We start from the raw sequence: 24,925 nt of genomic DNA on the forward strand, positions 1-24,925 counted from the left end.
GATTATCAACGATTTTTCGTTTTTTATATTTAACCTAATTTTCGAGGATCAAGTCATCATTGGAAAATACGATTAAAAATAAATTGGAATGAGTCGAGGATAATTTTATCGATTTATCGAAATTACGCCTCCCTCGTTTTCTTTTGTCAATGATTTATTCACGATTGAAACCATCATTGAAAAATACGAGGAGAAATAAATGATAATTGAAATGACTCGATTTGAAGGAAAATAAGAAAACATTGGATTGGATTTTACCGAGGATAATTTTTTGAAAACACATTCCCGTGGAATATCTTTGGACTGGATTTTTAAAAAATATAAATACAAAAGTTGTCGAGCAAGGCTTTCCAGTTTCTCAATTTTTTACAAACAATTTAAATTTTTGTCGATAGAGGCCTAACCTCGACCGATATATCTTTGTTCCACCCTCCTACGATCCCGTTTCAAGGATATCCACGAACATATATCAACCTTATATAAAATAATAATAAAAGTTTGTAACGAAAAGCTCGCAATCTTTTCAATTATTATTCCCAATTATCGATTCGAGATCTTGGACCACCTGTCCAAGAGCACCCATCCAACCCATCCAAAACCCAAAAAACGCCGAATCGCAACGAAAGCAAGCTTAGCAAAGATTCGTTCGAACGTTCCTCCGCGCCTCCTCGTTCTCCTCGTCGAGCATCCTGAAATGGAAGGTCGGGTATCGCTTGAGCCTGAGCAGCTCGTGCTCGGTCTGCAGCTCGACGAGCTCCGCGTAATTGTCCTGCAGCTTCTTGATCAGCGTGGAGCGGTGCATCACCATCTTCACCTTCCTCTCGAGGTGATCCTTCTGCCTCTCCTCGCCGGCAATGTCGCGCTTCAACTCCATGTCGCACCTGGCCATGTTCATCTCCAGTACCTGCCTGTCGAGCTGCTCGTTCCTCACCTTCAGGGAGGCGATCTCCTTCTCCACAGCCTCGAGCCGCGCCCTCTCCTCGTCCAACGCCTTCTGGAATTTCCGTTTCACCGCCTCTATGTCGTCGTCCAGCTGCTGGGGCGTCTTGTCGTCAGGCAGACCCTTCGCCTTCCGCTTCAGATACCCTTGCATCTCCTTCGTGACCGTGGTCGACTCCGTGAACCGGAGATCCTCCCTCAGATCCTCCAGGTTCTTCTTCCGGCACATGTGCTGCCACTGCTTCAACAGCGTGCCTGCGAACGAACGAATCGAAAGAAGGGTCGGAATCGTGGAATCGTTTTAAATATCAAGAAAACCTCTCTGAAAGCTCAACAGATCGTTCAAAGCCTTGAGCTTGCACTCGCCCGCTGCCCGGATGTACGAGTTGGCCGTGTCGATGGTCGCCTTCGAGACGAGGACCGCGTGCTTCGAGTCGGTCAGTTCCCCCTCGAGGTCGATCTCCACCTGGCCCATCTTCAACACCAGCTGCACCTCCACGTCGAGGTCCTCCATCATCTGCCTGGTCCTCTTCTCCACCAGATCCTTCCTCATGTCCTCCACGTCGGCCTTGCACCTCTCCATCTTCTGCTCGAAACCGAACAGCACCGCCTCCACGTCCATCAGCTCGGTCTGCGCCCCCTTTATCATCAGCTCCAAATTGATCTTGGCCCGTCGAAGCTTCACCAAGTTGTCCCAATTCGCCGCGTCTACGCTTGCCGGCACTGTGACCGGCCTCGCGTCGAAGTTGTGCAATATCCTCAGGTAATCCTTGCACTCGGGGGGCAGGTAGGGCGGGCTGGGCATCTTCCCCAACACGTCCTCGGCCAACTCGTACAAGTCGGACGCGTCCAGGTTCCTCAGGTTCACCCTCGGCCTCCGATTGCACTGCCGCTCCAGGATCTCCAGCTGCACCTTGTGCATGTGGTAGAACTCGGCCTTGAACCTCTTCGCGAACCCCTTCTCCTTGTTCACCAGGGACGTGTACTTGTCCGTGACCTTTTGGTGAACCGTGCGAAATATCTTCAAGTGCTCGACCATCTCGCTCCCGTAATCCTCCTTCCTCGCGATCCTCTCCTTCAGCGTGGTCTCCTCCTCGAACGTGATTATACGACGATGGATCAGGAGCAGGCCCCGCATGTACCTCAGGTTCAACTGGTTGATCGCTGCCTCGATGTTTATTTTCATCTAAGGATATTTCTGAGCTGTTTATGTAATCTTATTTAAATTAAGCGTGGAATAAGCGTGTCTGGAATGGCCAGATTTTTTTCTTTAATCTGGAAAGTTTTCGAGATGTTGTTTCGAGATGAGAAATGTAACGATATTTACTTCATTGTTGAAACATCGCAGGAAACGATTGCTTTCTTGCTACGCGTAAAAACACGTGTTAATTCGCGACTCTTGGTAAGAACGCATCGTTTTTATTGCTAAAACATCGTATCGTTTAATATACGTGAAATAATTCGGTGAATTTGAATAAAACTTTAATATTTTAAGGATGATTTGTCGAGTCAACCTTGCAATAACTATACCTATATTTCCATCTCAATGAATAGAAAAAAAATTTCATTACGAAAAGAAAAATCAAACGTAAGTAAACAAAAATTGTCACAATTCGAATCATGCCGATCCGTCCGAGAATCACAAATTGACTCACGTGAAAAAGATCGTTCAATTTCCCGTTGAACCTGTCTATCCCATCCCTCAACTGCTCCATAACCTTCGAATACTCGGCGTCCAGCATCCTGTGATACCGTTCCCGCTCCTCATTCAGGAACTGCACGTCCTTCTCGTACTGTTTCACCGCCAATATATCCTCGGACGTGTAGTCCTCGGGCTTCTTGGCCAGCATGCATGGAGGCTTCGGTACGTCTATCTTGATTATGTCCTCCCATCGAACCTCCAGCACGCCGTCCATCATCGCCATCAGGGCTCGCTCCCGAAAGTCGTCGGCCAGCAACAATTTTCTTATCCGCTCCTCCTCGGCGGCTTGCTTCATCAACATTTCCATGTGGGACGGGGAGATGTACGGCTTCGCCTTTATCTCGTCCATCCTCACCGTGATGATGCTCTCCGGCCTCTCCTGAACAACGTGGAAAACTCTGTTAACCCGGCCACGGTTGTAGGATGCGATTCAGGGGTTGCAATTTAATTTGATCGAGGGTGTACAAGAGAATGAACGAAGAATTCTTAACCCTTTGCGCTCCAACGGATCGATGCAGCGATTCGAACGACAACTTTTTAAAATATCGCTTTACGAGTAGATTCCTAAGATCTTTAAGTATAATCTTACAAAGATTGGGTTAGGTTAGGTTAGGTTAGGATAAGTTAAGTTAAGTTAGGTTAGGTTAAGTTAAGTTAAGTTAAGTTAGGTTAGGTTGGGTTAGGTTAGGTTAGGTTAGGTTAGGTTAGGTTAGGCTAAGTTAAGTTGAGTTGGGTTGGGTTAGGTTGGGTTAGGTCCGAATTTTATTCGTGAATAGAAATATATCGCGATGGAAATATTATTTTCAAAGTTTCTGAGTTTTGGAAGCGTGGAATAATTTAATATAATTTGATTAAAAATTTTCGTTATTAAATAACGGAATGATTTCTATTCGTTAAGAGATTGTTAATAGAGAGAAGGAAAATAGTGATGAAAATAGAAATGGTAGTATATAAGAAGATGAAAGGACAGTTATAGATAATATAAATATAAATCGTCTTCCCTTATATGTAAAGATAGATAAAAAAAAAAAATGAAAATATAAAGGTTTTACGCGTTAATTCGTGCGTGAAATTTACCAAGTGCGTGTGGAGTGCAAAGGGTTAATTCTAAAACGGGTCGAGTCGAATGTATGAATGGAGCAGAGTCGACCTGCCAGTGCCAGACAGGATCGCTGGGGACGTGGGGCACGTGTTTGTTGAACATGATCTTCAACTCCGAGTCGATGTAACGTATCCTCTCGATCCTGTCGCGTATCACGTTCATCTCTCTCTCCTTCAACGCGTATACCTCGTTGAACTTTATGTTGAAAAAGTCTCGAAGCTTGGCGCAATCGTGTATGAAGAAACGATTGTTTATCTTCGTTTGGGCGAATCCGTAGTAGCCGAATTGGGGATAATAAGGGGACGACTCGACGAATCGGTGGGTCGTTGTTCCTTTAAACGAACGGTGGCTCGATCAATTGAGGCAAAATCGTGACTACACATATTTTTATGAAAAAGAAAAGGAACGAAAGGTAGAATTATCTCTGCTTTTACCGTTCACCGCTTTCCGCTCTTCTACCTCGTTCTTGAACTTCTTCAACTCCTCCTCCTTGTCCTCCAACTCCCATTCGTTCATCAACAGATCGATCCTCTTGTCCTCCTCCCGATATATATTGTGCTTCCTGCTCGCCTCCACCTGCAACTCCTGCTCCGTGTAAATTTTCCAAGGCTCGAACCAATCGTTCTCCAGAACGCTGTACGCTGTCTTCTTGTGAAAGTGTATGTACTTGATGAAGAGGGCGTCGTTCGGGTCCTCGGCCACCGATGGATAATTCACCACCTCCATCTCGTCCAATATCGCGTACAAACTCTTGGCGACTATCTTCTGTGGGTCCCAAAAGTTCTTTCGTATCCACTTGGAAACCCGCTTCGTCTCGTTTATGTTGTGCTCGAACTCGAGGCGCAGGTTCTCGCAAATGTCGCGGCCCACCTTCAGCTTGTGATCCCTGCCCTTGATGTCCAAGTCGAACGCGGCTATGGGCAGCTTCTCTATCTCGGTGCTGGCCTCGTTCTCGTCCAGCAACTTCCTCACCTTCTCCCGAAGCTTCTCGAAATCGTTCAACAGGGCCGTCTTCTGCTCCCTGCTCGCCTCCTCCTCCTCCCTCAGCTTCATCTCGTCCCTCCACTCCGTCCACGTCTTGTCCCCCTCCTTCTCGGGGTCAGGGAATTCGTGCAACGGGCCCGCCAAAATATTGTGAATAGTCGGCTCGAGGCTCGCGTAGTCGACCTCGATCTTCTTCCTCATCCTCTCGTACAGATTGTGCTCCACTTTGCTCGTGTGTTTCTCCTTGGGGGAACGCGATCCTTGCAGGTCCTACGCTGGAGGAAGGAAGCGGAGAATATCAATCGACGATTCGTTGTCTGGCTAGCGAAAAGGGGGGCGTTCTCGAAGGAGGATTAATTGAAAGTGTCTCCAACGATTGTGAGGAAATTGGAAAAGGAAGATCAAATCTTTGAATAATTAACCATCTGAACGAACGAATCGAAACCATCGTTATGAGATTCTTGTTTTTAAAAAATAAAATATTCCTCCATTTTCTGCTTATTTGTATCATTCACCGGTAGACAATTGCAATTTTTTTCTCTTCCTATTCCTCAGTTTACTATTGTAATTACCAGTTTTAGCCATTCCTAAATATTATTATTTGACATTTATTTTGATTTTTTGGTTTAATCTCTCGTGTTGCAATGAAAATGAAAGTGGGGGGAAAGAAATTTTTGGAAACATATAATTTGTGCAATATTCGAGCTCATCGAATTATTGCTGTTCCTACAGAAATTATAGTTTTTAGACGATTATTATTGAGGAAGATTGATTAGTTGTTGGTGTTTTATCAATAGCTAAATGTTTAAAAATTCAATTTATCGTAATATTTATCGGTGTCGATTTAACAACTTCCTGCAAAAACGACCCGATATTTCTCCAAAGATGACAAGTTACCCCTAACCTTTAAAACCTTCCATAGATATCGCTTATTCGAGGAAAATTTTTCTCAAGTAGATCGAGTAGATCAAGTAAATATAAGTGAATACCTTCTTGGTGGAAAACTTGGTGGCCACCAACGAGCCGTTGTAGCCGAGAGCAATGATCAGATCCCCCTGTTTGTTGGCCATCGCCTTCTTCGTGCCCAATTCCTCCCTGTGATGGGTCTTGATACACGCCATCTCCCGCCTAACCGTCTTGTCCCTCACGTGAACTATCCCGTCGACGGCCGTGGTGACGATCCACCAACGGTCCACGAACAAATTGGCAAGTTTCACGAAATGGCCTGTCATCAGGCCGTCCTCGAACGTGATGTTCTTGAAATCCTGCACCTTCTGCACTCGAAGTTGGCGCGTCATGTACGGTGTCCCGACGAGGATCATCGGGTTGCCGGGCAGGTGGTAGAGATTCCGATACACGCCGGGCAAAAGCAGCTCGACGATCGGCTCGACGATCAGATTTTGATTCTCCACGATCTCGTATAGGAACAGGCTGTGGCCCACGTTCCTCACGATCGTGTATAACACGAGGATACGCAGCTTCTTGTACCCTTCGAATATCAGAACGTCGGAGATCGGGTGGCCGACTCTGATCAACGTTTGCACGTCGTACATGTTCCCCCGTTGCATGTTCACGTAGTAACAGTTGCCCGTCTTTTTCTCGGCTGCGATCAGAGACCTAGACAGAGAGAGAGAGAGAGAGAGAGAGAGAGAGAGAGATCGTTCCATATTCCATATTTCGAATGATCCTGACGCTACATACGAAAGTCAGAAGAGCTACAATTTGATCGTTCAAAATCGTAAATATTTGTTTTCGAGCTTATGTTGCAGATCGTGATCGATCCAGTTTGGGTTCTACGCCAATGCATCGATAGATATAATCGTTTCGGATTAGGATAGGATGAAAAGATTTCTAAAATCCACTCACTTTCCGGATATTTGTTTTCGAGCTATAAAACTATTGTTGCAGATCGTGATCGATCCAGTTTTCTACGCCAATGTATCGATAGACAGTCGTTTCGGATTAGGATAGGATGGAAAGATTTTTAAAATCCACTCACTTTCCGGATATTTGTTTTTGAGCTATAAAACTATCGTTACAGTTCGGATCGATCCAGTTTTGGTTCTACGCCAATGGATCGATAGACAGTCGTTTCAGATTAGAATAGGCTGGAAAGATTTCCAAAATTGGAATCCACTCACTTTCCGGATATTTGTTTTCGAGCTATAAAACTATCGTTGCAGTTCGGATCGATCCAGTTTTGGTTCTACGCCAATGCATCGATAGACAGTCGTTTCGGATTAGGATAGTCTGGAAAGATTTCTAAAATCCACTCACTTTCCGGATATTTGTTTTCGAGCTTATAAATCGAACTATCGTTGCAGATCATGATCGATCCGCAGTTTTGGTTCTACGCCAATGGATCGATAGAATCGTTTCGGATTAGGATAGGATGGAAAGATTTCTAAAATCCACTCACTTTCCGGATATTTGTTTTCGAGCTATAAAACTATCGTTGCAGTTCGGATCGATCTGCAATTTGGGTTCTACGCCAATGCATCGATAGACAGTCGTTTCAGATTAGAATAGGCTGGAAAGATTTCTAAAATTTTTGGAATCCACTCACTTTCCGGACAAGGATATTTGTTTTCGAGCTATAAAACTATCGTTGCAGATCGTGATCGATCCAATTTTCTATGCCAATGTATCGATAGACAGTCGTTTCGGATAGAAAGATTTCTAAAATTGGAGGAGGCGAGTGCACTCACTTTCCGGACAAGGAGAACTTGACGAAGTCCAAGGGCGTACGTTGGAGCCTGAGTCGCGCCACGATCTTAGGGTTGGCCGGGTCGATGATGGAGACGCAGTGCAATTCGCCGCGATTTGTGGCCAAAACGATCAACGGGAGTTCGGGGTGGGATGTCTGGCAGAGTATCTCGTCGTCCACGTCCGGTATCATGTTCGAGATCAGCGTCCCCTCGTAGCACTCGAGGATGACGTATTCCTTGTTCGCGTCGCAAATAGCGAACAAATGATGGCACCACGGATAGACGAAGTCGACGAAACGGTACAAACCTCCGTTGTCGAAGCATCTGGAGACAACAGGCTTGTTGTCCTCCTCCGTGATGTCCACCTTTATCAATTCCCCCTCGTACGTGTAATAGAAAAATCGGCGATCCTGAAACGGATTCGTGACCAGGAGATACGGCTTCCTCTCCGTCTTCACGTACCACATCTTCTTCCACACGTTCAGCCTGGCGAATTTCTTGTAGAACGTTATCTGACAGTAGGGCGTACGCAATATGAGGCCGTCCTGGAACCACTTGATTATAGGCAGATCCTTCTCTATACAAATGTTGCAACGTTGCCCGACCATGATCCGATAGATGTCACTCCCGTCGTAATTGCTCAGATAGATGTGGCCTTCTTGGTCGACGAGCGCCAGCAACGGCTCCGTGGACGTCGAGGACCAATCCGCGCCCAGGATTCGCTCGTGTTTCGGAAGCTTTAACTCGTACTCTGAAATTCAATATTGATCAGATTTTGGTGGTGCCAAAGATCAGGTTACTCTCGTAAAATAAATAATCGCGTAAAAATCGGCACGAAGGACAATCGATAAGATTGTTAGACTGTTACCTTTCAAAATAGCGGCTTCCTTGGTAACGATCAGATCCCAAACGTACGCCTCCCCGCAGGTTTTCCCCACTTGGGCAACGAGGAGAGGCCCGATCAGATTGATCCTTATGATCTGGCCAATCTCGTCGTGTATATGGGTTTGCACGGCGGCGATCTTCTGCCCTGTCCTCCAATTCCACACGCTCAATCTAAAGTACGGATAGGAGCCGATCGAGACCAAGTAATCGGTGGCGGTGAATCCGGTGGTCAGACAATGATTCGTGAACCCGTTCACACACTCGGATATTTTGATCAACGACGGGTAAGTGTATACCATGACTTTTGGCTGGGACGTTTTCTCGGCGAACGCGAACACGGGATACTTGGTGTGCGAGGAGAGGCATCGAACTCCCTCCCCTACGTCGTGGGACCAGCACCAAAGGATACTCTTCTTCCTCTGCCCGATGTCGTAGAACACGATGTGTACACCGGAACACCAAGCCAGAACGTCATTCCCTATCCAAATGATATCCTCGAATTTACTGCCGCGTGCCCACGCGGGTTTCCAATTGTCGTGACTTATCGTCATTCCTCGAGAAATTTGGATAACCTCGAAATGTTGCAAGTTTGGTTAACTTTTCATTTATATTTGGAAACAGTTGAATTTGAAAATTATGAAAACGAAGATATATCTCTTTTTTAGGAACGCTTATGAACGGGTTTAGGCTCGGTTTCTAATGAGGTTTGATATAGCGAGTTTTATCCTAGTTACTTTTTTCCTTAGTTACTTAAAATTATCGTCCGTCGATAAGTTATTCCTTTTTAGGTAGGTAAGTAGTTCGATTAAAAAAATTACGATTCAGAGAGGACGCTCGCGAATCGGATTTAATATTTTTTTTTTTTTTTTTTTTTTGGGGAGGAATTAGAAATTAATAAATAGAATCCGCTTTCGCGGATCGTTTTCAAAAAAAACGATGAATCTCGACGCGTAAAATGAAGAAGCGTCTTTTGAAGGAAAGTGTATAAATGAAAGGAAAGCGGAGGAAGGAAAGAGTAAACGGGTGGCCGGTTGCCAGAAGCCAGTAGAGTTTGTCTTGGAAGAAAGAGTTTGGCAGGGTTAAGACAAAAGGTGATTAGGATACGCGCAGTCGATCCTGGGTTTATAAAGACCCCCATAGCGTGGCGTGATGAGGTCAAGCAGCGGGGAGTCATCCGTATAGCAAAGGGTCGATCAAAAACTTATCCTTGCCACGTGATATACTACCCGTGGATGCCTGCCAACCTCCTTCTCTCCTTTCTTTCCCTCCCCCTGTTCGATGACCCGATCCTCCGACTGTCCGACCAATTTAAAAATCGATGCCCCGCCGCCGATAATGGACACCATATTATACCTTCGCATCGATTTTCGATCTCGCATCGAGTCGACTCGAATCGACCGTTTTTTCACCTTTTGCGAATTTTTCGATTATATATTGATGAAAATGATTATTTCTCTCCCGTTTTTAAAATTTTTTCGAAAGTTTCGTCCCTTTCGATCGAACGAATAATTTCTAAAATTCTCTACATTTCGTTAACTTTGATTTTTCTCTTTTTTCGAAATTTCGATCGAACGAATAATTTTCAAAATTCTCTACATTTCGTTAACATTGATTTTTCTCTTTTTTCGAAAATTCGATCGAACGAATAACTTTCAAAATTCTATACATTTCGTTAACATTGATTTTTCTCTTTTTTCGAAAGTTCGATCGAACGAATAATTTTCAAAATTCTGTACATTTCGTTAACATTGATTTTTCTCTTTTTTCGAAAATTCGATCGAACGAATAACTTTCAAAATTCTATACATTTCGTTAACATTGATTTTTCTCTTTTTTTGAAAATTCGATCGAACGAATAATTTTCAAAAATCTGTTAACATTTCGTTAACATTGATTTTTTTCTTTTTTCGAAATTTTGATCGAACGAATAATTTTCAAAATTCTCTACATTTCGTTAACATTGATTTTTCTCTTTTTTCGAAAGTTCGATCGAACGAATAATTTTCAAAATTCTGTTAACATTTCGTTAACATTGATTTTTCTCTTTTTTTGAAAATTCGATCGAACGAATAATTTTCAAAATTCTGTTAACATTTCGTTAACATTGATTTTTCTCTTTTTTCGAAAGTTCGATCGAACGAATAATTTTCAAAATTCTGTTACATTTCGTTAACATTGATTTTTCTCTTTTTTCGAAAATTCGATCGAACGAATAATTTTCAAAATTCTGTTAACATTTCGTTAACATTGATTTTTCTCTTTTTTCGAAAGTTCGATCGAATAATAATAATTTTCAAAATTCTGTTAACATTTCGTTAACTTTGATTTTTCTCTTTTTTCGAAAGTTCGATCGAATAATAATAATTTTCAAAATTCTGTTACATTTCGTTAACATTGATTTTTCTCTTTTTTCGAAAGTTCGATCGAATAATAATAATTTTCAGAATTCTCTACATTTCGTTAACATTGATTTTTCTCTTTTTTCGAAAGTTCGATCGAATACGAATAATTTTCAAAATTCTGTTAATTGTTCATTTCGTTAACATTGATTTTTCTCTTTTTTCGAAATTTTCGAAAATTTTACAATATCATCGAGATATATAATAACGAGATCTCGAATAATCTAAATTTCTTCTTAAATCGTTCCGCGATACCTCGAACGCATTAAAACTTCATTCCCAAATGATTTATTACGCGATCTTGTTAATGCATTATAATTATCGCTCCTCTCTCAAAACGAAATTTAGAAATTATCATCGATCGAAAAAAATAAATATTTCGTAGGATTCTTCGACTTATTCTCGCGCATTGACAAACGCGCGGGACAAATTGCTCGAAAACCTGTGGAAAAAAGGAGAAGACGATCGAAGGCTCGGTTCCTCAACAACGCCCCCTCCTACTCCCTGCCCGAACCCGTGCCCTCGCCATTAAATCGACGCCCGCTGAGCCTCGTATTTGCATAACCCATACGCCATATCCGACCGATCATCATATCGACGTCCTCGCGATATTTCGACTCTCGTGGGAAACAACCTCCTCCTCCTCCTCCTCCTCCTCCTCCTCCTCCTTTCCTCGCTTCGAGTTCTTTCTCAACTAATCCAACGACGCAACGATCGTTAAAAAATCTCTCTCTCTCTCCCTCCCTCCCTCCCCTCTCAAAACTCGTTACTCGAATTCGTTTCGAACGATTTTCAACGATCGATCTTCCAACCTTTCCTCCCCCCTCCCCCTTCCTCTTCCTTTTTCGCCCGATCCGAAAAATTCTGCCGAAAAGCAGTGCGTGCGAGGACGAAGTGTGGGAACGACGGAGGGTCGAAAGGAGGAGGAGGAGGAGGAGGAGAGGAAGAAGAGTCGCGAAAGGAGAAAAAGCGCGGCGCGAAGCGAAAAGAAAACGAGGGGTGGGGAGGGGATGAAACGAGCGAGCGAGTAGCATTTAATCAGGGGAGGAGGCGCAACGTGTACGACGTATACATACGGGTGTATGTATGGGTCCGGTTAGTTTTTGCTTTGGGAGGTTGGCTGGAAATTGGCGCCAAATTAGTAAGGACGAGGAGGAGGCGAGGCGAGGCGAGGCGAGGCGAGGCTCACGCTGCCTTGGGCTGCGTGACGCGAGACATTAAAAGTAACCTCTGCTCTCTCTCTGCTACACCCCCTCCGCGAGATCTCCTCTCCTCTCCTCTCCTTTCTCCCCCTCCTCCTCCTCCTCCTTTCTATATCATCTCCTCTCGGGTTTCGTGTGCCTCGACCGACATCGCCGCCACCTCCACGGCTTAGAATCCCTTCCACTCACCCCCCCCCCACCCGGCCTCCTCCTCGTTGGCCCCCCCGGTAATCACGGCCACTCGAGAAGAAGAAGAAGAAGAAGAAGAAGAAGAAGAAGAGGAAGGAAAGGAAGGACAAAGAGGAAATCGCACTTGAGCCTGCCTTTCCTTTCTTCTCTCTCTCTCTCTCTCTCCTTCTCTTTCTTTTCTTCTCCCTCGCGCGCGTGCGTGTGTGTGTGTTCGTGTGCGGTCGGGGGAGAGGGGTGCAGGTGATAGAGGCGGTCGAAAAAGGGTATCACGCCAACCACGGGTCCCCATCCGCCACCATAGCGCACGAAAACGTTCTCGAAAGTAGCCTCTCTCACGGGGCCGGCACCCGTTTTTTTCGCCGTGAGAACGCCGGAACTGGAGCGGCCTGCCTCCGTTTCTGGCCCTCGAGGGGAGGTCGATCCTGGAGAGAAGGAGAATTTCTGCAAGGAGGGAAGGGTTTGTCGTTTTTAGGGAAACTGATTCGTCGAGGTTCGGGTTCTTCTTTCTCGTGGATGGGCGACAAAATTCCGAAAAATTTCGAGGAGATTCGAAAGTAAAGAAAGAAAGAAAGAAAGAGCAGCTGCGTTTATTCGCAAGTTCGCAAGTCGTGATTATATGGACGGGTCGTCCCGTGGATAAAAGATGGAGAAAACGACGTTTAAATCGCTAAACGTCGAATTAGACGCCGGTAAAAAAAAATAATAGAGGTTCGAACTAGGCTGCCGAATTTCGGTAACGAATTTCCTCCTCTCCTTTCCAGCGATTCTCCTGCCAAGAAGGGTGAGAGACCGGCTCCTAGACTCGGCCTCTGTCTCGAAGAATTAATTCGGGATCCGTGATCAACAACCCTATCATCCACGATCGATCGAGGGGAGAGCGCGTGTCCGGGGCCACTCGTTTTCGTTACACGGATATGGTGGTTAAGAGCGTGGAAATTTGGGCCTTTCGGTTAGTTTTGGCGAAACCTAGCTTCTTATTGCGACCCGCCCGAATGTTCGTTTATAAAGCTTTCTCGATCTTCCTTACCGTCGCTCGGTAAAAAAGTTTCGAAAAATTTCTTCCTCCTTTTTCTTTCCCTCGAACACACGAACTCGAATATCGCGCTCGAGGCGAGGCCGAACGATTAAACGCGGACCACACACACCGAGGCCGGGTCACCTCGAGTCAGTAACATCAATTAGCATTCGCGGCGTGGAACGGCGGGACGAAAGGAGTGCCCTCGTAAATGGCCGCGGGTCTATCGCCGGTGGGACAAAAGGCGGGCCCGTAGACTCGATGCCACGATGACGTATGAGCCACCGGCCACCCCTTTGTGTCCTCTTGAATAAAGCTTAAATTGGGCAACCAGCCGTCCAAAGCTACTGTGAATATCGCACCCACACCCGGCTGGGGGACCGATTTATCATCCGAGCTCTGGGGATCGCGAAGATTTTCGAAATAATCGATACGATCGGGAGCAGAAGGTGTTCATAAATTTGGCGAATTTCGAGAGAGTGGATCATTCGTTGTATTGAAAGGTGTATCGAAAACCAGAGAGGGATTTTTGATATCGAGCTGTTTCCAGAATGAAGTTATGATACAAGTGATGATCTCCCTAAAAATACGCTCTTCCTTTTTTTTCTTTTTTTAAATTCAAACTTTGAGAAGCAAGAGCTTCTAAATTTCTGTAAATCTGGAAGAATGGTCGAGCGAATTCGGTCGACCTTTGACCGAAGTTCTTGGAAGAAGAAGAAGAAGAAGAAGAGAGGAAGGTGCGTGGAATACGGGGGACGAGGTGATGTTGCTAAATCGTCCTTACGGCTCGCCTCGGGCTCGAGAAGAACGCGAGCGAGCGTGACCGGTCGACGAGATTCGAGGAGGCAGAATGTCGAGGAGGGGGGGAGGGGGAGAGGAGGAAGTTGGATCGTGAAAGATCGATACATCGGTTGATCCGTCCGGCCAAGAGTGAGTTATTCTTCTCATCCTCGCTTTTCAGCAGAGAACGAGTTTCATCTCGTCGTTTGGAAACAATTTTTGGATACTTTTTTACCATCGGGTGGTATAAAGAGTGGGTTTCTACCGGTGAAGTGACTGGTACGAAGTGACTGGTATTAGGATTAATTCTCTCGAATTAAATTCCCCTCGCGAGCAATTTGGCTCGTTTGAGAAAAAAGAGGAATTAATTCCTCTCTGAAAGGGATTTTCATCCTTCCTTGATAAACCTTTTAACCACTCGAGTTGTTGCTTGCCGGTTGATCGGTTTTCGCGTTTGAAGAAATTGAGAGGCAATGTTTCGGTGGTAAAAATTAGAAGGATGGTATTACGCTTAAGCGAGGCTAAGAGTTTATTTTATACGAATGTTTGGACAAGTTTTATAGACACATATTTTGTGGGAAAGGTTAGAGGGAAAATACGATAATTTTTATATAAATTGAATAAATATGTAACAAGAATTAATCCTTTTTCGCTACATACAACAATCTATTTTGCTGAGTCTATTTTCATAATTTCCAACTCGTCCAGCCAAAATATACCGAGAAATAGCTCGAGAGAAATGCATCAAATATTTATTATACTAAAACTAAAATCAACCTGACCCGATAACAACAAACGAACAACAATAAGAATCACCTCATAAAAAAAAAAAAAAGAAATGGTTGGCTTCGAAATCGGCATCGAAGGAAAGGAAATTAGCCGGGCGTCCCTCGAGCAACGACCGGTAAAAATTGTTGACCCCTGCTCGTGGCGGGGGCAGAGAGCGGATAAGCCAGGTAGATATATAAGAAGCAGATGCGTCTGTCATTAATATGAGCCGGCTAAGCTATTAATAACCGGTTAATGAGGCCTCTCGTCCCACCCCGTGTCGTGCGTGTACGTGCGTGCCGGCCGAAACATCCGAAAGTCCATGCGCGTGTGTTTGTAACGAGACGCATTGTTGCGTCGGTGAGTCGGTCGTCAAAGGATCTTCGAGAGATCCTCGTGATTTATAATCGGCCGTGTCCCTCCACCCCTGTCGCGATCACGGGAAACTTTCGGAAATTTCCTGTCGATCGAGGAACGATCCTCGAGTCGAGTCGTGTCGCGTCGGTGGACATTTTGATCGAGGAAGAAATGCAAGAAGTGTCGTTCGAGCGAAGACACTTTTAAATATCGATTCTTGAATATTCCGATTTCTAAGAGATTTTTCGCAATTTTCAAATCGATAAAATGTGGGTGGAAATTTTGATGTGTCGTTCGAGCGAAGACACTTTTAAATATCGATTCTTGAATATTCCGATTTCTAAGAGATTTTTCGCAATTTTCAAGCGAGTCGATAAAATGTGGATGTGAATGGAAATTTTGAATGTGTCGTTCGAGCGAAGAGACTTTTAAAAAGTAGAAATCGAAAGATATTGATTCTTGAATATTCCGACTTCTAAGAGATTTTTCGCAATTTTCAAGTGAGTCGATAAAATGTGGGAATTTTGATCGAGGAAAAAAGTGTCGTTCGAGCGAGGAGATTTTTAAAAAAGTAGAAATCGAAAGACATCGATCCTATTTGACTCTTGAATATTCCAAAAGTTTTTAAGAGATTTTTTTGCAATTTTCAAATGGGTTGATAAAATGTGGATGGAAATGATTGGAACAATTGAAGAAATTTTTAATTTTTACGGAGATCGCAGAGAAAAAGAAAAGTGTGACGATTATTCTGAAATTTTGATCTAAAAAGTAAAATAGAAATCGAAAATGAATATCGATCCTATTTGATTCTTGAATATTCCAAAAGTTTTTAAGAGATTTTTTTGCAATTTTCAAATGGATTGATAAAATGTGGGTGGAAATTTTGATCGAGGAACAATGAAAAAAGTGTCGTTCGAGCGAGGAGATTTTTAAAAAATCGAAAGACATCGATCCTATTTGATTCTTGAATATTTCTAATAGATTTTTGCAATTTTCAAGTGAATTGATAAAATGTGGGTGGAAATGATTGGAACAATTGAAGAAATTTTTAATTTTTACGGGGATCGCAGAGATAAAGAAAAGTGTGACGATTATTCTGAAATTTTGGTCTGAAAAGTAAAGAGTAGAAAAGAATGAATATCGATCCTATTTAATTGTTAAATATTCCAATTTCTAATAGTAGATTTTTTCCAATTTTCAAGCGAATTGATGAATGGAAATGATCGGAACAATCGGAAGAAATTTTTAATTTTTATGGAGATTCGCAGGAAATGATTCCCTGATCATTCTGAAATTTTAATCTGAAAAGTAAAATAGAAATAGAAAGTTATTGATTCTTGAATATTCCAATTTCTACGAGATCTTTTTTACAATTTCTTTATTTTCAAACGAATTGATAAAACGCGGGTGGAAATTTTGATCGAGGAACAATGGAAGTTTCGTTCGGGCGAGGAGATTTTTTAAAAAAGTATTCCAATTTCCAATAGATTTTTTGCAATTTTCAAGTGCAATCGATAAAATACGGATGGAAATATGGATCGGAACAACCGAAGAAATTTTCACGAAGATCGGAAGGGAAAAAGACAAATTGTTTGCAATTTCTTCATTTCGAACCGAGTTGCATGGGTTGCGAGTCAAACATAATGTCAACCGAACGTTAACAACGATTAACTTGGAAGAGAGCGCGATGTTTAAGAACGAATTTTCTTTTTTCCGTTTTCGAAAGAAAATAAATTTCTCCCCGCTCGTGACTACAGTTTGCCACAGTCAAAGGATCGATCGTAGGCAACGCGAAAGGACAGCTGTTCGAGGTGGATGCTGCCTCGTTGTTGCAGATTCGACCGATGTGACCCAACCTCGAGACAAACTACCGTCAAATTGCACGTTGCTGCATTGGGAAATAAATAAGCAGGAAAATATGGACGATTCTCGGCCACGTACCGTTTATCATTCAAGTCCTTCGACTTATCCTCCAACCAACGACTTCCCTTCTTTTCGCCACGTGAAAATGTGATAGAAATGTTTGAATTAACTGAAATTCCTCTGAGACGAAGTCAATTATTCGGCAAGTATTATTATTCGTTCCGATCGTTCCACAAATTGTTGTAATCTAAAACATTCACTCGCTTGGACACTTTTCATCCGATCCACCGAGTATATTTCCATAAACGGCGAGAAGATTTTTCTCTCCCCCTTGCACGGGGGGAGAGATAATTACAACCCTTCGAGAAGCTTCAACCTCTCCTCGTTTCTTGGGAATCGAATTGGACGGGAAACCTCCTCCCCGTGTCTCGGAAAATCGAATGGGAAAAATGGCACTCGGTCGTGGAATCGAAGGAAATCTCGTGGTGGGAGCGGTGGAGGTGGACGGTAATTAAATGAGAACCCCGGCGTACGAGCGGAGGAACGCCCACGCCATGCATCAACCGTGACGTGGATAGGTAATGCTGCTGCAGATGGTCCTCGAAGATATAGCCCCCCGGTTCCTACGTTAGTTAGGGTCAGCTATCTCGCGCGACCCATCTCCGCCTATCCAATCACACACCGCAAGTATGGCACGCAAGCGATAATACACGGTGTCCCAATTATATCCCGCGACACGGCAGGGCTCTCTCTCGTGAGACAGGATTATCCTTCGATACAACGGCTTATCCCTTTCTTCTTCTTTTTTGCCTTTTCTCTTTATAAATTCCTTCTTCTCCTATCTTTTTTTCTAAATCCCTTAAGATCGTGAGGGGGAGTGGAGGAAGGAAAGGAGGGCCTGGTTGATGAACCGTTTTACTCTCATTCTCGTCTTTTTTTCATGGGTGGACGGGTTTCTTCCTCCTCGTCGTCGGGAGGATCCTCCCGTGCACAGGCGAGGGCGACAGTTAATGAACGGTTGCGCGTAATGAAAATGTCCGTACGAGGTGACGTTGAACGAGCAGCGTGGAAAGGGTGAAGAGATAATGACGGCGTGCGCGGCCGGCCACAAGTGGAGTAAATTGTGGGACATATCGAGGGAAGGTTTTAAGAATCGCTGGAAACAAAGAAGTCGGGGCTGTTGGTTCGGTAATTATAGTTATTAAGATGTTATTCCTGCGTTGTTCCAGCTTCGGGTCGAGCTGGAATATTTGTCGAAGAGGATCGGCAACGAATACGGAAGGATCGGTCGAATTTTCCACGATGAAATTATTTAGAACGGAAGTATCGTCGCGAATTGTTTGATCTCGAGCTAAGAGGTGAGAGCGCAGGAGGACGCAATTATCGAAAGACAGCGATGGAGGTTAACCACGCCCCTGTCCCCTCGGGCGGCCAATCGCGGCTGTCGCCTGCCGCGGGGACACAGCTCGGCGACATTCCGACTCCGACGCGAACGAATCAGGGACACCACGCTTTCCACTCGCGACACGGAACCACTTTCCCCGGCCAATCAACGCTCGAATAGACCCCCGATAAGGACCCTCTCCACGTTCCCTTTCTTTCCACGTCGCGATCGCTTCCCATTTTACCCAAGATTTGACGCGCTCCAGGAATAATTAATATCAGCCTAGTTCGTAAAATTAAGTATAATTTCTTTGTTTTTAGCCAGTTGCTCGAATTTTTCCATTTTATTAAATCTCAACGTGAATCCCTTAATCGTCTTGATCGACAGAATAATCCAATAATTTAGAGAATCCTCCATTTTGTACGAAAACAGAGGAAGGAAAGTTCCACGTTTGAGAACGAAAAAAGATTTGCAATGAAAGGAGAGGAGAAAGTTCGGGGAGAAGGCAGGGCCCCACCCACGAAGGGCGGCGGAAATCTGTCGCACGCTCGAGAAGAGTGGCGGTTGGTTGACAGTTGGAGGGAGGCCATGCGACACTCGAGAGCTGGCACGCGGGGGTGGTGGCCAGGGAGTGACAATCGCGAGAGGACCGTGACAGGGGCTCGGGCGAATCAGGAAGGTTGGCGACGTCCTGGAGGAAGCCAGGGCGCAAGCGCCTGTGACCGCTGGACACGAGGGCGACACATCGATCCGTCTCCACCACCACGCTTCCTCCGTTTCCGTTATCCGAGACCACCGCTCTTCTCTCTCTCCGCGACAGGAAAAAGAATCTCGAGGAGATATCCTCAAATGTTTATGAGGGAATCCTCCGAAAAGCTGATTAGCGCGGAGCACAACTCTGTTTCTACGTTATGCACGACATGGAAACCTCGCATACCCTCGAGCATTGCTCTTCGTGATCGGGACGAAGAAGAGGAGGAGGAGGAGGAAGAAGATCGTAGCGTGAGAACCGGCTCTCGCGTGAAATTCCAAACGTGGACACCGTAGCAGAACGCATCCTAGATCGTGTGAAAAACGCACGGAATCTGGCACGCCAACCGCATTGCGAGTCGCCTCTCTCATTTCGCCCTATATTTAAAATTTCTGGAGCGACAATAAAGAATTATTAAGCATAATAATTTTCTTTCTCTCTTTAATAAATCACATATTTCGCCCCCATCGAACGTCCGTCCAGATCTGCGCGAGTGAGACACGCGCGTGTTGTACGTGACGTGCACACAATGCCGGAAGAACCGTGCGAGGGACCATTATGGAGATGGATCTTCCTTCGAATAAAGCTCGGGAAGGGGTGGTTTGAAGTGCCGGCGGTGAAGCAGGAGGAGGGGTGGTGGCTAGCGATGGGACCCCTTCTCTCTCAAGCAAGTTTTTGATTCAAAGTAGTAGAGTAGGAATTTGCGAAAATCCCTTGTCAAATTTTCGAATTGAAAGGTCGAAATTTCTTTCAGAAACTTTTGGAAGATTCGTCGGAACGATTGGAACGATTATTGGATTGGAAAATCTTGGTATGTCTGGTTGGTCGAGGCTCGTTCGAGGCCGTCGCTAGCGGCGGAAAACGAAGAAGGAGAGCCGGCAGGGTGGAGGCGGGTGGTTGGTGGCAATATATCACCCTCTTGTCGTCCGTGAGACGCGAGTAAGCCTGTCGGCCAGTACCCACCTTCTTCTGCTCCTCCTCCTGCTCCGAGAGGTGCAAGTGGGAATCGATATCTAGGTACATTCGTGGCCAACTCTCAGCCGGACAAGTAGCATCTCCGACTGGTGTGTAAATAGCTGGTTCTATCGCGCCAATCGATGATCCTCCTCCTCCGGATCGACCTCGTATTATCGCCTTTATTAATCCCTACTTCTTCGTCGTTCCTTTCGAAACGCATTCTTATTCTCCTCCTCTTTTGCCCAACACAAGTAGTCCCCAGACAGACGAGCTATTTATAGTTTTCTGAGTGGAAAGAAATTCGAGGCGATAATTTCAATTATTCTTTCCTCCATCGCTTCGTTTCTCCATTTTAAACGACTTGGATCAGCAACTCGAATTTGTCATCCACCAACGAATAAGAGAAAACAGAAACCCGTCCAGAAATCGCGTCTCGATTTCATCCCCGAAGAACAAGCGATCGGACAGCCCGAAGGGGTTGAATCCACCCCGCCCCGTGTCGATACGGCTTTTCTCGGGCGCATCGTAGCGTGACCTTTGCTACCATTGACATCCGGTTGTCGGGTGCAGACGCAGCCAACCCCGTTTCCAAACTTCGATCGCTTTAAGCGGCCTCGGGCGAGCGATCGATCCGCCTCCTCCTCGCTCTCTGATCCTGATTTAAACGATTTTGCTCGAGACGTTGCTCGTAGCTGGGTAAAAAGGAGGTTGAAGGTTTTGATTTTTGGAGGGAGGGATTTTTGTAAAGAGAAGAAATGTTGAATTATATATATATGTATATATACATGTATGTATATGGAGATAGAGTTTTTGAGTCATGTGGACGAAGCTGGTTTGAATTTTCGATGCGAATTCGAGGATCGTATAAAAAAGTGATTCGAGTGGGTGTGTTAACGGTATTTTCCTCTCCTTTTCTTTTCGCGGATAACGGGAATGAAATAGAAAATAAAAAGTGGGCGTTTTAAGAAGGCTTGATGAAAAATCTCATACAGCGTAGTAGCAATCATTGGTAGCCATTCTGTTTAACAGGACTTTTCGACGAGTTATTTCAATATGGATGCATGGAATGAACCGTGTTTCAAGCAGACATTTGAATGCGCGACGAGTAAAGTGTTTCATACTTTTGATGCTTTTCTGATTTAGACGCATCGATGCGATAGCTCCATAACCACGCGTTATGAAATCCATGTCGTATTGGCAAATTCTTCGTTTTCGAAAAAAAAAAAAAAAAAAAAAAACGAAGCAAATTTTTCAAATTCGATCTCATACGAGAAACATAAAAGTAAATTCTGCCTTACTGGGAAGAGAAGTATACGAATACGAGAGAGAAATTCATCGAATTGGAATGATCTTCGAGGGAGAAAAAATCCCACCACCAAGTTTTCCGCGATTGAAAATTTTCGAACGATAAAAAAATTATGAAAATCCATGGGCGCAGGTGGGACGAGTTTTCCAACGCGAGAACGGATTAAGCTTTAGCGGGGGAGATTTATGGGCGGGCGTGTAACGAGCAACTTTTTCATGCGTCAGGCTTTGACCCGCGGGGGTGGGATTAGCATAAGAAGCGGCAGCTGCGGGCCGGGTGGTGCGTGTCTATGACGAGTTTGGAGGAGACAGGTGAACCGATACGCGAATTTCAATCCGCATGTTTTTCGATCTAAACACGGAGGAGATCTCCTCAAGCCTATGGCGAAAATCCGAGAATAAACCGGGAGCGGATCGAAATTGCTTGGAGAAAATGCTTGGAGAGGGAGAAAAATGGCGTTGCAGAGAGGTCGACGCTCTCCTCCTCGGATGGATGGCAAGCGGGGGATATTTAATTGAATACTCGGAGGATCGATGCACGTCGTCGGTAGCACGGATGCATCGGCCGGCCAATTATGCTAGGCTTTGCGTAACGCGATCGAGAAACGAAACAACTCGAATGATTGCCTCTCTCTCTCTCTCTCTCTCCTTTCCTTGTTGGACAACAGAGCTATGGATTTTTTCGACGCCGAATTTGTCGATTTTGTAGAAATTAGAATGCTAGCTTCGTTCGAAACAGCGGATTCTTAATTATACGTGGTGGCACACAAAATGAAAAACTTCCTCGTGCAGAACGATCCAGCTAGAACCATCCCGCGCATCTTGGCGGATGGAGATGGGATGGGGAGGCCGGGGAGGGGAGGGGGCGCAGGGGTTAGCAGCAAGTAGCAGCGGGAATAAAGTGGAGTAGACCGGAATAGAGTACAAGGTGTATGCCTAGAAGGTAGCTAGAGAGAAAATGGTAGCCAATGGCGTTGGCTCGTTGGCGTCGTTGCTACAGTATTGAACGTCTCCTACGTGGGCTCCAGATCCTCTCTCTCTCTCTCTCTCTCTCTCCCTCCCGCCCTCTCCCTGCAGCCTCTCAAGCTCCGTTTCCTCCTGGTCCACCTCCCTCCTCCTCCTCCTCCTCGACATTCCCTCATCCTCCACCTCTGCTGTCGCTGCAGCACACGCACACACAGAGAAAAGGGAAGGGAAGAGAGAATCGGTTCTCCTCTCTTTCTGCCGGTCACGCCGCCGGCCTTCCGTCTCCGTCCTTTCCCTCCAAAGGCTTCTCGTGACCCGACGACGTCCTCCTCTCCCTCCACTCCCAGGGTGGAGACACCCTCCCTCCATCCGCCTCCCTCTCCTCTTCCACCGCTCTCCTCCCTCTGTCCAGAGCTGCGTGGCCTCGGCCGCCTCTCTCTCTATCCTCTCTCATTAATATCCAGGAGACACCCAGGAAGGAGGAGGAGGGTTAACTCTGATTGGCTCCGAGGCGACATCTCGACGGGTACAGTTTCGAAGAATCGAATTGGAATTGGACGGACCTTCGCCTTCCGAAGGGGAGAGTTCTTCTTCCTCGCGAGGAGGAGGAGGAGGTGGACGACGGGGGCGGGATTATTGATTTTTTGGGTGGACATGGGTGGGATGGCTCGATTTTTCGGAATATCGGATTTGGATAAATTTATTAAGGGACGGGTGGTGAAATGATCGGTGGGGATGGGATGGGATGAGAAACTACTTGTATCGTATAAGAAGAGTCCAGTCTTGTCATAAAATGTTTCGACAAGGATTCGTTTCTTCGTGATAACGGAGGAGGAGTGGGATGCATCGTCCCAGTTGCGTAAACGAGTTTTAATCGATACGTTTTATTTGTAAAAAAATGTATCTTCAAGAAGCTTTTCAAACGAAAAGTGAAAGATTAATAACGAAAAAGTTCTCGTTTCTTTTTTTTTTTCATGGCGAACGCAATGAAAATGGATGGCGCGTTCCCCAAGCTTCCGGAGGAAGCAAAGATTGGTTGGTCGGTAGCGGACTTAGCTTCGAGCTAAATGGCATATGGCGGGAATAAGGAGAAGGCTCTGGCTTCAGATTACGGCAATTATCGAAAACGAAAAGAAATTAAGTTCCAACCACCTCTCCAGGAATAATTTGAAAAAGACGGAAAATTAGAATTCGGACTAGTTGCTCGAATGTGTCGTGACACGTTGATATTTGCGGTTTCTTGAATCGATTAGAATTTTTCCAAGATTTTGAAGAAACCAAGTTTAGGTAAAATTAAGGATACGAATTTTATATCTTGAAGAGAATATTTGACCGGTATCGTTCTGAACTATTGTCGTATTGTGGAAAATATTAAGAGTTTTATATAATCAATCGATATATATATATATATCTTTATTTTAGAAGAATTGTTATTTAAAAGAAATTGGCACGAAAATTATATTACGAATATATTATTTATACGATTAATTTTACGCTAATTGTAAAATCGTAGGGAACGAATAACATCGTTTTCCAATTCCACGGCTCGTTTCACAGAGATATAACAATTTTCACGAAAATTGTTACGATTTTAAGGCCACGTACGATCAAAACTAATATCGAGTTTCTAAAAAAAAAGAAAGAAAAAATTCTTCGCTTTTTTCCCCCCTCGTTCTATCTCCACATACCTATGTTTTTTTCGAAATTTAAATGCGAGAGGAACATTGTCACGAATTGGTATTATATTCAATTTCGAACGTCAAGTTTTTTTTTTTTTTTTTGATGTGCCAATTTTTTTTTATTTATTATTATTTCATCGATCGAAAATTTATACGTGTAAATTTGCCAAGTTGTTGATCGCCTCGAGACTTTTATGCCACGTAAAAATACGTGGATAAATATTTTCGATAACCTATCTTTCTGATAAAATTATGAAAACTTTTATATATATTCGTTATTTTTAATTTGGAAATTATATTCAGAGAAAAATAGTGAACGCGTGAAATCTTGTGGATTGGAATCGAAGGGAAACGATTTCATCATCGCTCACCGTTCGTTTCGTTTCCGTTCCAATAAGACACGCGCTTCCGGTCGACCGCCAATAATAGGATGCTGTGCACAAACTTTTCGCTACAGCTATTTTATTTAAACTCCGGTGCACGCTTCGACGGAATGCAATTCCACGTTCCGCAAACCCGACTCCCGATGCATTAACCCGAGTAATTCAAACGTTACTGCTCGCTACGAAAGTTTTTAGCGGTGGAATCCTCTGGATAATTCACATTACTGGAACAGATTATTCCCATCTACCCTTTTCGCTATGAGAATGCATCCTACGGTGGGGGAGGGGAGAAAAAAAAAAAAAAAGAAAAAGGAAAAGAAAAAAACGAAGGAATCTTGTGAATAGAAGTCGATTTTTCTGTTGTTTGTTTCGGGAATAAAGGAATCGTCTTGAAAATGGAATCGAAATTGATTGTTTTGAGGTTATGTAATTTAGTAGTTGCACAGGAAAGGTAAATAATACGTGTCGATAAAGGAATATTTAATATTTAAAGAGATTCATTCTCTCTTTTGATTTGCGTATTATCTGTTATTATAAAAATATATAATTACGATAAACAATAAATTTGCTTCTTCTTTCTCCTTTCTTATTTCATTCTTTTTTTTTT

The 24,925-nt window shown here is 44.3% G+C and overlaps 1 protein-coding gene across 1 annotated transcript; it reads right to left on the reverse strand.

Annotated features, from left to right (window-relative positions):
• Positions 1-631: 631 nt before the first annotated feature.
• Positions 632-8,871, reverse strand: LOC105735484 (cilia- and flagella-associated protein 43-like). The gene is made up of 8 exons (XM_012486705.3): positions 8,304-8,871; positions 7,436-8,186; positions 5,717-6,344; positions 4,178-4,997; positions 3,792-4,075; positions 2,595-3,020; positions 1,258-2,125; positions 632-1,194 (listed from the first exon to the last, which is right to left on the reverse strand). The coding sequence occupies exons 1-8, from the start codon at positions 8,869-8,871 to the stop codon at positions 632-634; spliced, it is 4,908 nt and encodes a 1,635-aa protein (XP_012342159.3).
• Between the last annotated feature and the right edge of the window lie 16,054 nt (positions 8,872-24,925).

The sequence above is a fragment of the Apis florea genome, unplaced genomic scaffold (genome assembly GCF_048593485.1).
Source record: "Apis florea isolate Af1SG1 unplaced genomic scaffold, ASM4859348v1 contig_3203_pilon, whole genome shotgun sequence".
NCBI lineage: Eukaryota > Metazoa > Arthropoda > Insecta > Hymenoptera > Apidae > Apis > Apis florea.

Coding starts and splice junctions, on each gene's coding strand:
- LOC105735484 (XM_012486705.3), bottom strand. CDS start 8,871: ATGACGATAAGTCACGACAATTGGAAACCCGCGTGGGCACGCGGCAGT. Junction 3,021..3,791: donor ATCCTGTCTGGCACTGGCAG/GTCGACTCTGCT, acceptor CACGTTGTTCAG/GAGAGGCCGGAGAGCATCAT. Junction 1,195..1,257: donor TCTGTTGAGCTTTCAGAGAG/GTTTTCTTGATA, acceptor GTTCGTTCGCAG/GCACGCTGTTGAAGCAGTGG.